At 44.4% G+C, this 16,576-nt stretch overlaps 2 protein-coding genes across 2 annotated transcripts in view; one reads left to right on the plus strand and one right to left on the minus strand.

Annotated features, from left to right (window-relative positions):
• The window catches only part of PRELID2 (PRELI domain containing 2), a 263,904-nt gene that overhangs the window by 70,257 nt on the left and 177,071 nt on the right, over window positions 1-16,576 (plus strand). The gene's annotated exons all lie outside the window — the stretch shown is intronic.
• The window catches only part of LOC134933139 (uncharacterized), a 29,400-nt gene continuing 20,856 nt past the window's right edge, over window positions 8,033-16,576 (minus strand). The window contains exons 2-4 of the mRNA XM_063928117.1: window positions 12,006-12,133; window positions 9,682-10,094; window positions 8,033-8,786 (exon numbers count right to left, since the gene is read on the minus strand). Of these exons, the coding sequence (XP_063784187.1) occupies window positions 8,343-8,786; window positions 9,682-10,035 (798 nt within the window). The 5' untranslated portion in view covers window positions 10,036-10,094; window positions 12,006-12,133 and the 3' untranslated portion in view covers window positions 8,033-8,342. The remainder of the gene's footprint in view (window positions 8,787-9,681; window positions 10,095-12,005; window positions 12,134-16,576) is intronic.

Consider the following 16,576-nt stretch of genomic DNA (forward strand, 5'->3'; position numbering starts at 1 on the left):
CCTCAACCGTGAGAGATATTTGTTTAGAGTGAAGGAGAGGGAGGAGACTAGGAGGACACCTCACAGCAGACTTGAGGTACTACACGGTGGGAAACTAGTGAATGGTTAGGCTGCACTCTATGAATGCTGATTAAGCCCACAAAATAGCTGCTTGGGGGGGGTGATAATACAAAGTGCGCTCCGGGTGTCACCACACCCGGTGACGCCTCTGCTCTCTGCATAGGTTTAATATAAGATTAACACAAGTGCCAAATGTCACAGTAATGCATAGTTAGGGAAATACTGATAAATTAACGGTTTCACCCGGTTAGACCTTTTGATATTTACAGTTTCCTTTGCTTTATCCCATCTTAATTTATTCATTTTATGCCTCTGGGTCACAGGAGCATGGTAGTATCAAGATTAAATACATTAAGATATTTAAATATTGTTGTTGTGGGAAGGTGCACTAACTTTCTGCACTGACAAGGGAGAATATATATGTAAACAGTGGGGTCAATTCAGTTCAGCGCAAATTGAATAGCAACGGGAATTAGTTACCGGTGCTATTCAGTTTGGGTTGATGTGATGCCCAATGAGAAGATTTCTTCTCGGAGCCCTCGGGGGGTGTGAGCAGAAATCCAACAAAAGTGCTGGCGCAGTGCTGTTTTTTGCTCTTAGCGCGCAAGAAACCGTATTCGCGCCCTACACTTAAGAATGCCGGTTCTCGCAACAAAACACCCTGTTTAGTCTGCGAGTACTGGATTTCTCTGACGTAAAAGCGTGCAGATTTTAATAGCTCTGGGAACTAATTCCCAGTGCTATTCAATCCCTGCTGAATTGAATTGACCCCAGTGTTTGTTCATTATTTAACAGAGGAGTTGTCAATGAAGGTAATTTGCAAAGGGCACATAAATCCCTCAAGAAAATATGTTTTTAGTTGCAATGCCATTCCCTGTGCATTGCTGTATTGCAGTGTAAATGGTACATGAAGTTCCATCCTTCTACACCTTTATTTAGTATTACCTCCTTTAAACTAAATAAACATTTCCATTTTCTTTTCTTTTTTTAAAGTGCCTGATCTATCCTTATTTGCTTCTTAAATACTTTCAGTAAAGGGACATCAGGTCTGTTTTTATTACATGTGTGTTAATGAAGCTTTTATTACATTTATTCTGTTAAAACTACAGTAGAAATCTGATTTTACTTCTCTGGTGAACTTAACCTGTACTTGGATCCAGTGTGCCATGCACTATAAAATAATGGATGACATGGCCTAGACTAGTTTCAATTATTACAAGAGCCCCAGATTCTGGAATCCTCTTCTGTGCTGAATCCCATCTTCAGACTAGTCAAGGTCGGAAGGGGTGTGTCTCAAAATCCCCCCAAAACTCACACCCGCACTTTGCTTGCCTATAGGCTACCGAGAGACACTAAAAAGCAATGTGTCTCTTTCTAGCCCTCTGAGCTTTGTGGGCTGGGGTAATTAAAATTGGGACCTCTGGACCTGACCCCAGTGATCAAGTATAGTAGAAATCGATCCATTCAAAACCCAGTACTTCTCAGAAAGGGGCTAGTAGAGTCTTGGAGGAGGAATTTAATTTTTAAATGTATAACATATATACACCATTTGGACACCTGACCATTACACCAACAGGGACTGTTGTATACTTTAATATGGAGTTGGTCCACCTTTTGCAATTACAACAGCTTCCACTCTTCTGGAAGTCTTTCAACAAGATTTTGGAGTGTTTCTGTGGGAATTTGTGCCCATTTATGAGGTCAGACACTGATGTTGGACGAGTAGGCCTGGCTCGCAATCTCCGTTCCAGTTCATCCCAAAGGTGCTCAATAGGGTTGAGGTCAGGACTCTGTGCGGGCCAGTCAAGTTCTTTCACACCATGCAAGGTGTGGAGGAACTTGACATCAAACCATGTCTTTATAGTCCTTGCTTTGTGCACTGGGGCACAGTCGCATTGGAATAAAAAAGCCCTTCCCCAAACTGCTGCCACAAAGTTGAAAGCATAGCCCAAACCCTGAAAAACGGCCCCATACCATTATCCTTCCTCCACCAAACTTCACAGTTGGCATAATGCAGTCAGGCAGGTAACGTTCTCCAAGCATCCGCCAAACCCAGACTCTCCCATCTGATATGTGTGATTCGTCTCTCTACAGAACACGTTTCCACTGCTTCACAGTTCAGTGTCTGTGTGCTTTACACCACTTCATCCAACACTTGGCATTGGACTTGTGATGTGAGGCAGCTGCTCGGCCTTGGAAACCCATTCCGTTAAGCTCTCAAAGCAGTTTTTGTGCTTACATTAATGCCAGTGGAAGTTTGGAACTCTTCAGCTATGGAATCAGCAGAGCGTTGGTGACTTTTATGCACCATGCGCCTTAGCAGTCATTGACCCCGCTCTGATTTTACGTGGTCTTTCGCTTCGTGGCTGAGTTGTTGTTGTTGTTGTCCTAAATGCTTTCACTTTGTAATAATTTCACTTAAAGTTGACCGTGGAATATCCAGCAGGGATGAAATTTCACAAACAGTCTTATGCAAAGGTAGCATCCTATTATAGTACCATGCTTGAAGTCACTGAGCTCTTCAGAATGACCCATTTTGTATCACAAATGCTTGCAAATGGAGACTGCGTGACTAGGTGGATAGATAAAACTGGCGCTCAAAATGGTCACTCAAACCAATATTCCCTAAAAGCGGCTCACCATAATGGGGCGGGCCAGTCCCTGGACAATAAAAAAAGAAAAAAGAAAGAAAAACGGAGCGGGGAGTGCGCTGAGCGAGAATATTATATATGATATGACATTAAACAACATCATTTTAAATACAATAATATAATATCATAAAGCTGAAGAAATAAATTAATATAAATATGATATTAGTAGCACCGGGATGTAATTATACCACAAAGCTCTCCAACAATGTGGCAGTTAATATGCAACACAAGTCTGCAACAATATAGCGATGGTGTCCACTTAGAATCAAGCATAAGGTTTCATAGGGGTATATGCAATTGCGGTCGAATTCCCGAAAATGTCGAAAAACGGGACATTTTCGCCCCCCCCAAAAAAATCGACAATGCAATTCAGTACTTTTCGCCAAAAAAACGGACTTTCCAAATTCGACTTTTTGAAATTCGACATTTGTCAAATTCGAAATTTCTGCAATGGTACAAATGCGGCAATTCGACAAAAGTATATTCAATTGAAGATTGTAAATTCGACAACAGTGCTTTTAGACAGTAAATTCGTCATTTTCAATCCGCCACACTTTGCTGGCGGAATCTAATACATTTTTTTAAAAACATGTTTTTTTTTGTGTTTTTTTAATTGGTAATAGCATATCTATTTATATTAGAAGGGATTAGGTACTTGGTTTGTCTATTTTGGAGGCACAAGTATTATTTATATATTTTTAAAAATATTATTATTTTTTTTTTAATGGAATGGTAAAAATCTGAAAAAAAAAAAAAAATGCGTGGGTCCCCCCTCCTAAGCATAACCAGCCTCGGGCTCTTCGAGCCGGTCCTGGTTCTAAAAATCCGGGGAAAAAACTGACATGGGATCCCCCGTATTTTTAAAACCAGCACCGGGCTCTGCGCCTGGTGCAAAAAATACGGGGGGACAAAAAGCGTAGGGGTCCCCTGTATTTTTTACACCAGCATCGGGCTCCACTAGCTGGGTAGATAATGCCACAGCCGGGGGTCACTTTTATACAGCGCCCTGCGGCCGTGGCATTAAATACGCAACTAGTCACTCCTGGCCGGGGTACCCTGGAGGAGTGGGGACCCCTTCAATCAAGGGGTCCCCCCCTCCAGCCACCCAAGGGCCAGGAGTGAAGCCCGAGGCTGTCCCCCCCATCCAAGGGCTGCGGATGGGGGGCTGATAGCCTTTGGAAAAATGAAAGAATATTGTTTTTTCCAGTAGTACTACAAGTCCCAGCAAGCCTCCCCCACAAGCTGGTACTTGGAGAACCACAAGTACCAGCATAAGGGAGAAAAACGGGCCCGCTGGTACCTGTAGATTTTACTGGAAAAAAAATACCCAAATAAAAACAGGACCCTTGGATGGGGGGGACAGCCTCGGGCTTCACCCCTGGCCCTTGGGTGGCCAGGGGTGACTAGTTGCGTATTTAATGCCACGGCCGCAGGGTGCTGTATAAAAGTGACCTCCGGCTGTGGCATTATCTACCCAGCTAGTGGAGCCCGATGCTGGTGTAAAAAATACGGGGGACCCCTACGCTTTTTGTCCCCCGTATTTTTTGCACCAGCACCAGGCGCAGAGCCCGGTGCTGGTTTTAAAAATACGGGGGATCCCATGTCAGTTTTTCCCCCAGATTTTTAGAACCAGGACTGGCTCGAAGAGCCCGAGGCTGGTTATGCTTAGGAGGGGGGACCCCACGCAGTTTTTTTTTAGGGTTTTTTTCCCCGTTTTTTTTAAAAATCTAATCAAAATCCGTCAAATCGGCCGTTTTTCGACAGCGGGACTGTCGAATCCGTTTTTTATTGAATATGTTGAATTCCGGCACCCACCTGCCGGAATTCGACGGTCGAATTGTGTCGAATTAAAAAACGGGCGAAAAATTGCCGCGATTCGCCCGCAATTGCATATACCCCATAGAGTCTCAAAATACTGTACACAGTGAGAAGCATGTAATAGTGGCATCCACATTAAATTAATCCACTTGTGTGGCAAAAGGTGCAGATATCTTACCCACAGTGAATAAGGGTCCCCCGCTTGATAGCGGACACTCCGTGACTGTGCCGGGAGTGATGATTAGAAGGAGTGGTGCCACTCGCGGTCAGATGGCGTGAACCCAGCCGTGCATCCATGGGCTGGATAACTGACTGGACTTAGCTGCACTAAGACGGGAAGGCAGCGGCTAAAGTGCGTGGTGACGTGCAGCGGTCTCAATCTGTATTCCCTTGATAGTGGGGATCAGAGCCTCAATGGTAGATAGATGGTGGGTGGCTGAGAGCTGGTATGTCCGTGGTGCCGAAAACATTGACTCGTTTCTCAGCCTATACTGCTGGCCGTTTCATCAGTATTATTGTATTTAAATGATGTTGTTTAATGTCAATATGTTTTAATTACAAATTATATCATATATAATATTCTTTCTCAGCGCTCCCCATGCCTTCTTTTTTCTTTTTGCATGGCTAGGTGCTTGATTTTATACACCAGTGGCAACGGGTCTGATTGGAACACCTGCATAATTAATAGGTGCAGCTAAATACTTTTGTCCATATAGTGTCTTTTTTGGCTTGCCATATAGAATGCACAGATTGCAGATTGGTTTTTGCATAGCAGGGGGCTGCTCTGTACATGTGACCTGCTTTGTCATATTAAAAGTCTAGGATGAGAGCCAATCTTTGCTAGCTCTGAGCTGGTGTAGAAGTCAAGTTCTTTTGCTGAGGAGTATATGATTATCTATGACAATGAATGACCCAGAAAATGCATCCTCTCCATCTGCATTGCAAATCTCTGAGCCCGTACTGTACTATACTCCCCTACAAACTTTCTATCTCTGTAGCTAGGCAGATATGATGGGCAAAGTAAGGAGGGCCAAGAACTGTGGAGTTTGTGGTCTTCTTGCACCTTTGTACAATGCTTCAAATGTCTGTGTCAGAAAATAACTGAGCTGTTTGCATCTCCCCTTCTGACCATTGTTTGAGGGAAACCTGGCATGGGTGAGTCCTCACAAGCTGGTATTCATTCCCCACAGTTGGCAGGAAATGATGGAAGCATATTATTAACCTATTTTTCTTTTTTTGTAGAATAATATATTTTTATCATTCGTCGTGTATCTTATGACAAAACAATCCTTTTGTAATGCCGGCCATTTTTTAAACAAGTGAATGTTATGTTTCTGGAAAATCACTGGAATGAAAGTTTTAGTTCGGTCGTAATAGGTTTTTAATTCTCTGGGATTGGCCTGATCTGATTTTCTTTATATCTGTGGGACTTGGATTGCATAAGACCTGTATTGATTGATGTTTATAGTACATACCGAGGTCTAAGGAATAATGATTGATCGCTATTCTGTGTCATTTGGCTCTCCAAAGCCTGAAATGACAGGGAGAGTAAATTGCATTGCTAATAAGTAACTATAGCTGTGTATGTACTTTTAGGTCAGTGGTTCTTGGTTCTGGGCATACACAATAACACATTTCAATGATGCAGTCAAACCACCTTGCTGATGTAAAATTACCACAAAATCACTGGTCTGAGTGCATCTGTAATTGTGGTAGATAAGGACACACTTTTTATATTCAGGTCAGATACTTGCAAGTTATCTTACATCATATGTCTTTAACTGACATTACAAAGAATGATAAAAAGTTGTTGTGATGCGTGTATATCTGTTAAGCAGATATTCAGCATAGTGGTCCTTGTAATAAAAAACAATGAAAAATAAAACCTGCAGGGTCTTAATTGAGATAAAAATACTGTGCTGAAAAGCGACAAACAACAAAATGTTAACGTGCCGGACATAAAAAAGTCAGCAGATGGCTGGGAGGTGGCAGCACTATATTGTCTTAGTTGCTGTTGGCTTGCAGTGAGGTTATTTGTCTTTGGTTTTGGCTGCTGTAAGCTGTTGGCATTGTTTTTTGTGTGTTCTGTCATTAGAGAGAAGTGACTCTTTGAGTAGCTACTGAGTGGAGGGAGGAAACAAAGACCTGTTGCTAACATACAGTTTATCTCAATGTTTTAACAAAAATATCCAGTTAAATTCCTGATGGATAGAAGTGAACACATTCTGACCAGTCACTAGTCACCAGTGTTGTAGCTTACAGCTCTGCATTGGTGAACATAAATTAGATGAGCCCTATTTTTGCAGACAGGGTTTGGTCAGTTCTCAGTTTGGGAAACTGTTATCACTTCTTACATGCTTACTGGCAGAAATATATTTAAAGTTTAAATTTTTTTTTTAATGGATGAATTAATGTACACAGAGTAAAAGTAAATAGAAATAGAAAAAAATGGTTTGGCATTACAGGTTTACAATATAAAAAATACTTGGACATTGGATCAACATGCTCTCAAGGGAGAAAGAAGAGGCAAACAGGTAATGTTTTTATCCCTTTAGTCTCAACCCATGCAAACATCATACCAGTTAGTACGGGTACACACCAGAACGATCGCGATCGTTCGACTATTTCCCTTCAACTTCCCAGGAGCTCCTAGACAGGCCTAGGCTCACGATTTGGCAAAAACGGTGCATTTGTGTCAAACGATTCCGACCCGACTCCGACCCGATGCATGTTGCTACACAGAACACCAGGTGACTGTCTGGCCGATTGGCCTGAAATGTAAATAATGGGCAGGACTGGCTGAGGGGGTATCAATAGCAGCAGCCATTTTAGGTCTTTGCACTTCTGCTTTGTGACTAGCGAGGTTTGATTTATACCTGCTGAACGCTGCACATAGCTATTGTGCTCTCCTTTGTTTTGCCTGGCATTACAAAGTGTGCTTTTCCTGTGTAGTGATAGATCCTTCACAGCATCAACTACTCCTGTCCTAATCTGTGCTGAGGCTGAGACGTGAGAGGGCCAAGCGTAGGAGGGTGAGGTCATGCTGGACAAAGCAGTGGTTGCTGAGGATGTAGACTCGTTCTCACATGCCACTGCTCATGGAAATTAGGGAGAACAATCCTAACGACTACCGTAACTTCCTGCAAATTGATGACGCCACCTTCCAGGAATTGCTGCGTCTGGTGACTCCCTACATCGAGAGGCAAGATACGAAGTACCGCATGGCTATCCTTGCTGAGGACAGGCTGGTGGCGACCCTGAGGTTTCTGGCTACAGGAAGGTCTCTAGCTGACCTGAAGTTTGGATCACTCCTCTTCCCGCAAGCTCTGGGCCTCATCATCCCGGACACATGCAAAGCTATCATGAAGGTGCTGCAGAACCAGTATTGCAAGGTAAGGAAAAATACACCACACACAAAAACAAAAACTGTTTTATTAAAACTAATGAATCTGTGTGTTTTTTTTGTTTGATTGTTTAACACACTAGGAATTTTTCATCTTCTTTATAAAAGACAGAAACTGTACAAACATATATAAAACTTAGCAAAATTTTTGTATCATCCAGTTTTATCATTCGCAATAGGTATGGACCGGTATGATAGACAGTGTTTCTGGCGCAGATATGCAATGGTTCATGCACATGTGTTGCAAAGGCAATGGCCCGGTCCAATTGACCTGCACAATGCAGCACGTGTGCATGGGCCTTGGATTATCTGCGCCAGAAACAGCGTATATCATACCCCATCATACCTACGCAGATGATAAAACTGTGGAACTCCTTATCATCCTCCAGTAAGGACGTATACAGGTGCCTCTAGCTGGGTGGGGGAGCAGGTTCCGAGGAGGATGCTGGAAAAGCACGTTGCGAGGAGGATGCTGGACAGGGTACTGGCAGATATGAAGAAGGGACTGTTAAGTAGGTTGGTGGAGCGAGGTATGAGGATGGGGTGGTAAGGAGGGTATTGAGGGGTGAGGAGGTCCTCGGACAGGATGATGGTGGAGTTGGCTCCGCTGTTGTCGCAGGTACAGCCTCGGTGTGCGCAAGGCCCACTAGTTGTGTGTGCGGCGTAAGCCGCACTTTCCGCCCTTGGAATAACAATTTGCTTGCTATTCGCTCGAACTCCAGCTGTTGTTCTGCATCCATCTGGTGGAGCCCATCGGCCAGATAGGTGTCGACTTTATCCTGGCCAGGAGTGGCCGCTATCAAAGATATGTCTGTGGTCCCAGGTGTCTCTTGCTCTGGCCCTGCACTGTGAGTCTGTGGGTCAAAAAACAGAAACATTTATTAATAACCTTTCTTTTTTTCATTTTTTTTTTTTTTGTAGTTCCCTACAAGCGTGGAAGAGTTGAAAGCCATAGGTGAGGAATTTGAAGAGTGTTGGAATTTCCCAAATTGTGGAGGAGCTATTGATGGTAAACGTGTCCGCATAACCCAGCCTGTCAACAGTGGTTCATACTAAATATAAATGGTACTTCAGTATCCTTCTGATGGCAGTGGTTAATGCAAACTACGGGCGGGCTTCGGATGGTGGCACTTTCAAGAATACACCGTTCTACGAGAGACTCGCCTCCAACACCCTTTACTTGCTGACTGTCCAGAAAACAAAGTATGGCCTAAATTTTGTATTTGTGATGGACGAGACATTCTCCCTGCACGAGCACATCATTAAACCATATTCGCAAAGGGGCCTTAGCAAAGAGAAGCAGATCTTTAACTACAGGCTATCCAGGGCATGCCATATTGTGGAGAGTGCCTTTGGAATCCTAAGCAACAGATTCAGCCTCTTCCACACTGCCATAAACCTGAGGGTGGAGAAAATTGACTGGGTCGTCAGTGTGTGCTGTGTCCTGCACAATTTGCTCAGCCGCAAAGCCGCGCAGCAAAGGCTTACAGGCACAGCTCCGCAAGAAGACCCAGACCTTCCAAAGGAGGTAGTGCCAATGTCCTCCATGGAAACACCTTCACTTTAGTACACGGCGACTGCACGGGCCAAACAAGTCAAGGCACAGTACATGGCCTATTTCAACGGAGTGGGTGCTGTCGATTGGCAGGAGGAGTCCAGTAGGTAAAGTAGAGTGGATTATACCTGTTCTCCTGTCACTACAAACTTGAACATTGCACAAGGACATTTAAATACTGTGTCTCTACTTACTGAAAGTGGCTGCGAACTTTCATCCACATTTGCCACTTCGTCAACCTCCTTCTCGGCCATCACCACGACGCCAGACCTCTGCATCTTCTGGCTGAGAGTAAAGGTGAGCAGGTCATAGTACCAGAGGGAGGTCTGGTACACCTGTTCGGCTCCAGCACCAGATCTCCGGGAGCTATCCATTTTCTTGTGCTCCTTTAAGAAAACCGTATGTAGGTTCTGGATTTTCCTGCGGGCCCAATTCCTGGTGGCCTCAGGATATCTACTGAAAGCCTCCAACTGTTCAAGCGCTTTGGTCCTTTTGACCTTATTCATATACTCTTTTGATTTTGTGCGCCAGAGACATTCCTTCTCCATATACTTTTCAGTAAACGATTCCACAAACTTATGCTCTTTCTCCTGAGCAAGAGACCTTTCTATGGGAAAAAAGGAAAACAAACCATTTGCTTTCAATAAATGTTGTTTGAAACTTTTTTGGTTTGAAATATTTTTTTGGGGATACTTTACAGAAAACTTTATAAGAAATGTCTTTATTTATAAATCTGTTTTTATAGGGGGACAGGGGCACATATATATATTAATTAGTGAGCACATAGAAACATTGGTTGGCAGTGTGGCCATATATAAAGCAATCAGTGGGCACATGAAAGCATTGGTGGGCAGTGTGGGCATATATAAACCAATCAGTGGGCATACGAAGGCATTAGTGGCCAGCGTGGGCAATAAAGCAGTCAGTTGGCACATAAACATTGGTGGACAGTGTGGGCATATATAAACCAGTCAGTAGGCACATAAATGCATTGGTGGGCAGTGTGGACATATATTAAACAATCAGTGGGCATACATAGGCATTGATGGACAGTATAGGCATAGGAGAGCATTGGTAGCCAGGAGTACACATACCACAGGATGAAATCGGATGGGTATCCCAAATTAGAGGAGAGAGTGTGTGTCTGCACTACTGGTACACCGCACGACGCTGGAGAAGATGGTGGCGGGTGTACAGGAAATGCCACTCAAATGTCGCTGATCGGACGACGCAAGCGCACACGATCAGCACCCAATCGGAGGTCAGATTGACAAATCTTGACTGCAGCAGATCTAGATCTCCAATTCGACATACGAGTGGCGAGTACGCACTTTTTCCATTAGATTGCGTCGAAGTCGGGGCTTTTTACACAATTTCGTCCTGGTGTGTACCCAACCTAAGTGGCAGCCTTTAGATATTCAGCAGATAAAATTAGATGACTTTGGGGTCTGTATCAACCAAGAGTTATGAAAATAGGTATACAATAAAAATAAGCGGTTCTCCTTTTAGTGTACATCTCGTTAACTATTAGAACTGCAATTCAATAACATCATCAAGTGGAAAAGTACGTATACATAAGAAGGTTGCGATTTAAAGCTAAGAGGAAAGAATAAATAAATGTTGCAGCAGACAAACTGTCCTGCTCATGTAATTGAACTAGTGTGCGTGAGTAGACCTGCTTAATGAGTATCTCCAGAATAGACCTGATGAGATTTGTTTTGCATTGCAGTTAGCAAGCTGACACCAATCAACACACGTTTACAGCTATCTTTATTCCTAAACTCTAAGTTTAGCATTTAGATAAAGACCGTACTGATGTCCTGCAATACACCTAACCTATATCATTTGGATAACTGCTGTGTAATGTGCGCTCACCAAACTTTCATCCACTTAAGGTCTTCTAGTTTTCATAAGTGAAAAACAAATGAATATTGAGAGTGGAAATTGTAGACTAGACAGCAGTAATTCTCCTGGTGAATCACATTATCGCTTCCATCTACGCTGTCTATTGCAAAGTACTTAATTTTCACAATACGGTAGCGGCATCCTGCAAATAATGACAATAGGCATTCTTCCAATAGTATGATCTCTCAGCCATTATTTTCAGGCTTTCTGCTGAGGAACTTGCTGCAGCAATAGTTAAAAGCTATATTTCTCGTCTGCAGCATTCGGAGCTGTGGGGAAAAGTGCCTACATGGAAAAGAACTTACAGCCAACACAAATTACAGCAGACATACAAAGCCTGAGAAATAATTCTCAAAACATTGACATTAATAGAGGGCCTTGTGAATTGCTGAACCTTTTTATATGTTTTGTAATGGATAAGAGAAGTAAAGTTTTGCCACTTACAGTTCTCTTACAGCGGGGTGTGAAACTGTTAGTTGATTTTGTTTCTTAAAGCCCTTAGGCGAACAAGACGCAATTGGTACATAAGTGATATAATTTTAACTGCCAAAAGCCAGTCAGGGAGATGACAAAGCAGTCCTGAAAAACGAGCAGTAAACTAGTCCATAGTTACCAATTGTCCATGATTTCCAGGGACAGTCCCAGGTTTTGGAGATTTGTGCCTGGAAAGTCCTTCTTTTCCCTTACTGACAGCTTCATAAACAAGCATCTTCTGCATTTTAGAAACAGTTCTTCTGTTGGCTGTAATATTGAAGAGGAATATTTGAACAAATAAATAACAATGTCTATTCTATGATTAAAAGTTTGGTTTGTAGACTTCAAAGTCAGCTCATACAGCATTAAAGGTACATACACAAGTTGCGATTTTGACTATGCGATTTCTCTTGAACTGGCCGGAACCCAGAACCACCGATGTTGACTATATTTACTTGCGATTTTGACTATATGCGCTTGCGATTTTTATTATGTGCAATTTTGGCTATGAACTATTTTGACAGGGGGACTGTCTCTTTCTGTGTAATTATAGAGTGGCTGTGATGATGTAGATTGGTATCGCAAGATAATATTAGCCACTACTGGAAACAAGTGTGATATGCATTATATTCAGTGCTTAAAGTGGTCCTAGAGAGGTGGTGGAACTCATCCCCCCCCTCCCCCTGGCGCCCATGCAATAAAGGTATTGCGCGCGCCTCTCGAAAAGGGGCGTGGTCACACAATAGTAATAATGCCCACAGTAGTAGCACCCAGTATACACAATGCCCACAGCAGTAGCGCACCTTATACAATGCCCACAGTAATAGTGTTCTTATACAATGTCCACTGTACTGGTAGTGCCCCTAATATAGAGCCCATAGTGGTAGTGCCCCTTATGCAATGCTCCCAGTAGTAGTGCCCCTTATGTCCCCAGGAGTGATGCCCCTTATGAAGTGCCCCCTTTACAATGCCCTCAGTAGTGCCCCCATTAGTAATGCCCTTAATGGTAATGCCCCTGTGTAGTATGGCCCCCAGTAGTAATGTCGCCTGTAGTAATGCCCCCAGTCATTTAGCCCCCTGTAGTTTAGCCCCAGTAGTTTAGCCCCAGTAGTTTAGCCCCAGTATTTAGCCCCAGTAGTTATGCCCCCAGTAGTTTAGCCTCCAGTAGTAAAGCCCCTGCAGTTTACCCCCCTTTAGTTTAGCCTCCCAGTGGTAATGCCCCCCAGTAGTAATGTGCCCCCAAGTAGTAATGTGCCCCCAGTAGTTTGCGCCCTTGTAGCTTGCTCCCTTGTAGTTTGCCACCTATAATTTGCCCCCATTATAAACGCCGCTAATACACACACATATATGTTAAAAAACAAAACAAACAAACAAACAAACACAATACTCACCAATCCCCGCGTCCGACAGCTGTGGTCCATCCCACGTCCGCTCCTCAGGACTATGGGAGAGATGTTATGACGTCTCTCCCATAGCGCACACTGACAGCCGGAAGCCAGAGCTCAGTAGTGAGTCCTGCCGCCGCTGTGGAGAGAGCTGGGTGCCCGATGGTAACACAATCTCAGCGGGTGCCCGGCATCTCCCTGTGGCGCCGGGCACACATCGGGTTAGGTGAGCTGGGTTAGGGGCACACATCAGGTTAGGGGAGCCAGAGGAGGCGGAACTGCGTTCCTTCTCCAAGTGGAACTGAAGGAACACAGTTCAGCCCTGTTCCAGCTCACTTTAACCCCTGACTATATTGTACACAATATAAGTCCTCATTCCGAGTTTACCGCTCGCTGCCATTTTGCGTATTATTATTATCCTTTATTTATATGGCGGCACAAGGGTTCCGCAGCGCCCAATTACAGAGTACATAAATAATCAAACAGGAAAACAGCAACTTACAGTTGATGACAGTATAGGACAAGTACAGGGTAAATAAACATAGTTACATCAGCAGATGACACTGGAATAAGTATCAGGTGGCAGAAGACTGATGGAATTGGTGCAGTTGAAGATTATAAAAGTAAGAGAGGATAAGCACATGAGGGAAGAGGGCCCTGCTCGTGAGAGCTTACATTCTAAAGGGGAGGGGTAGACAGACAGGGGTGACACAGATGGGGTACATAGAGAGCGTAGAACAGAGGGTTAGGATGAGATTTGGCTTGGTTTGGTGAAGAAGTGGGTCTTGAGAGCCCGTTTGAAGTTTTGTAGAGAGGTGGAGAGTCTGAGGGGGAGAGGTAGGGAATCCCAAAGAAGTGGTGCAGCACGTGAAAAATCTTGGAGGTAGGAGTGGGAGGAAGTAAGCCGTAGGCAGGAGAGTCGGCGTGCATTAGCAGAGCGAAGAGGACGGGTGGGAGTGTAAAGGGAGATAAGGTCAGAGATGTAGATGGGAGAGGAGTGGGTGAGGGCTTTGTAAGCGAGTGTGAGAAGCTTGAAATGGATTCTGAAAGGGAAGGGGAGCCAGTGAAGGTCTAGTAAGAGAGGAGAGGTGGACGTAGTGCGTTTGGTGAGGAAGATAAGCCGGGCAGCAGCATTGAGGATAGATTGGAGTGGAGAGAGGTATTTATCAGGAATGCCAGTCAGGAGCAGATTACAGTAGTCCAGTCTGGAGATGACCAGTGAGTGGATAAGAGTCTTAGTAGCATCCTGGGTCAGAAAGGGTCTGATCCTGGAAATATTTTTTAGATGAAAATGACAGGTTTGTGAGAGGTGCTGAATGTGTGGTTTGAAGGAGAGGGAGGAGTCAAGGATTACTCCAAGACAGCGCACTTGGAGGCTAGAGGAGATAGTAGTGCCATCAATAGATAATGAGATTGTAGGAGGTGAGGTTATGCGGGAGGGAGGGAAGATGATCAGCTCAGTCTTAGACATGTTAAGTTTAAGAAAGCGCTGGGACATCCAGGAAGAGGTAGCAGAGAGACAGTTGGAGATACGAGTGAGGAGAGCAGGGGAGAGGTCTGGAGAGGAAAGATAGATTTGGGTGTCATCAGCGTAGAGATGATATTGGAAACCAAAAGAACTAATGAGCTTACCTAGTGAGGACGTATAGAGAGAGAAGAGAAGAGGACCAAGGACAGAACCTTGGGGTACCCCTACAGTTAGTGGAAGTGAGGGGGAGGTGGAGTCATGAGAGGAGACAGAGGACAGCTATGCGTATGCGTGTCGTACGGGTACAAACAGCATCATTGCTGTGCATTGCTTCTAGCGACTAATCCATTCGCACAACCGATCGCAAGGAGATTGACAGAAAGAGGGCGTTTCTGGTTGTCAACTGACTGTTTTCTGGGAGTGGTAGGGAATACACAGGCGAGTCCAGGCGTTTGCAGGGCGGGTGTCTGACGTCAATTCCGGGACCGGACAGGCTAAAGTGATCGCAAGGGCTGAGTAAGTTCAGACCTACTTAGGAACTGCAAAAAAACTTTTTCGTCCCGCTTGGCTGCACATGCAATCGCACACTTGCTAAGCGAAAATACACTCCCCCGTGGGCGGCGACTATACGTTTGCATGGCTGCAAAAAGTAGCTAGCGAGCGATCAACTCGGAATGAGGGCCATAGTCAACATTGCCATGCCTGCAGAGTCTATTATTTTTTGCGTTACTGACCCCGCCGGAGTGCGCATTAGTATCGCAAGTTGTATACACACGGTGCAATATGTGCTAATTTTTCTTATGATTTTGACAATATAGTCAATCGTAAGCACACATCACATTGTATGTATGCAGCTTAAGATTTGCTTTGATACAATAGGTCAACAGCAAAAAGTGTCTGTGGATATTTGTTTATATGTTGCCTACTATGAAAATTCTGCTATGTATTATTGGTGTAATAATACTAGGCTGCAGTCACTATTGTGGTGTTATTACTAGTTTGTAGGGCACCCCAATGTTCTGCATCTCCGATCTGTGCAGTGATACAAACAGGATAGACATACTAGCACAAATTTCAGGGTAGCCAGCATGCCTATGCATAATTACAAGCAAATTTATATATAATATTTCTCTGGCTGGGCCACAGGATTATCCACAGGAAATGGCACCAACACGGTCACGAGCTTTCTGGCCTCCCAGGATGCATCGGGGCCTTCACCATATAGTCCCGCCCACTGACTCAGTCAGATCAGTTTTTTGCCTGGTGCGGCAGGAAGCCGCATGGTCACAGGGCTGCTGAGAAAGCAGCCTCAAGCTTTTATTATTTTATTTTTATAGACTTACTATATTTTCTCTGACGTCCTAAGTGGATGCTGGGGACTCCGTCAGAACCATGGGGAATAGCGGCTCCGCAGGAGACAGGGCACAAAAGTAAAAGCTTTAGGATCAGGTGGTGTGCACTGGCTCCTCCCTCTATGACCCTCCTCCAAGCCTCAGTTAGGTTTTTGTGCCCGGCCGAGAAGGGTGCAATCTAGGTGGCTCTCCTAAAGAGCTGCTTAGAGTAAAAGTTTTATTAGGTTTTTTATTTTCAGTGAGTCCTGCTGGCAACAGGCTCACTGCAACGAGGGACTTAGGGGAGAAGAAGTGAACTCACCTGCGTGCAGGATGGATTGGCTTCTTAGGCTGCGCCGCCGACCCCCTTGCAGATGCTGAAGAGAGAAGAGGTCCAGAAATCGGCGGCTGAAGACTTCTCAGTCTTCATGAGGTAGCGCACAGCACTGCAGCTGTGCGCCATTGCTGTCAGCACACTTCACACCAACGGTCACTGAGGGTGCAGGGCGCTGGGGGGGGGCGCCCT

The sequence above is a fragment of the Pseudophryne corroboree genome, chromosome 6, assembly GCF_028390025.1.
Source record: "Pseudophryne corroboree isolate aPseCor3 chromosome 6, aPseCor3.hap2, whole genome shotgun sequence".
In the NCBI taxonomy this organism is placed as follows: Eukaryota; Metazoa; Chordata; class Amphibia; order Anura; family Myobatrachidae; genus Pseudophryne; species Pseudophryne corroboree.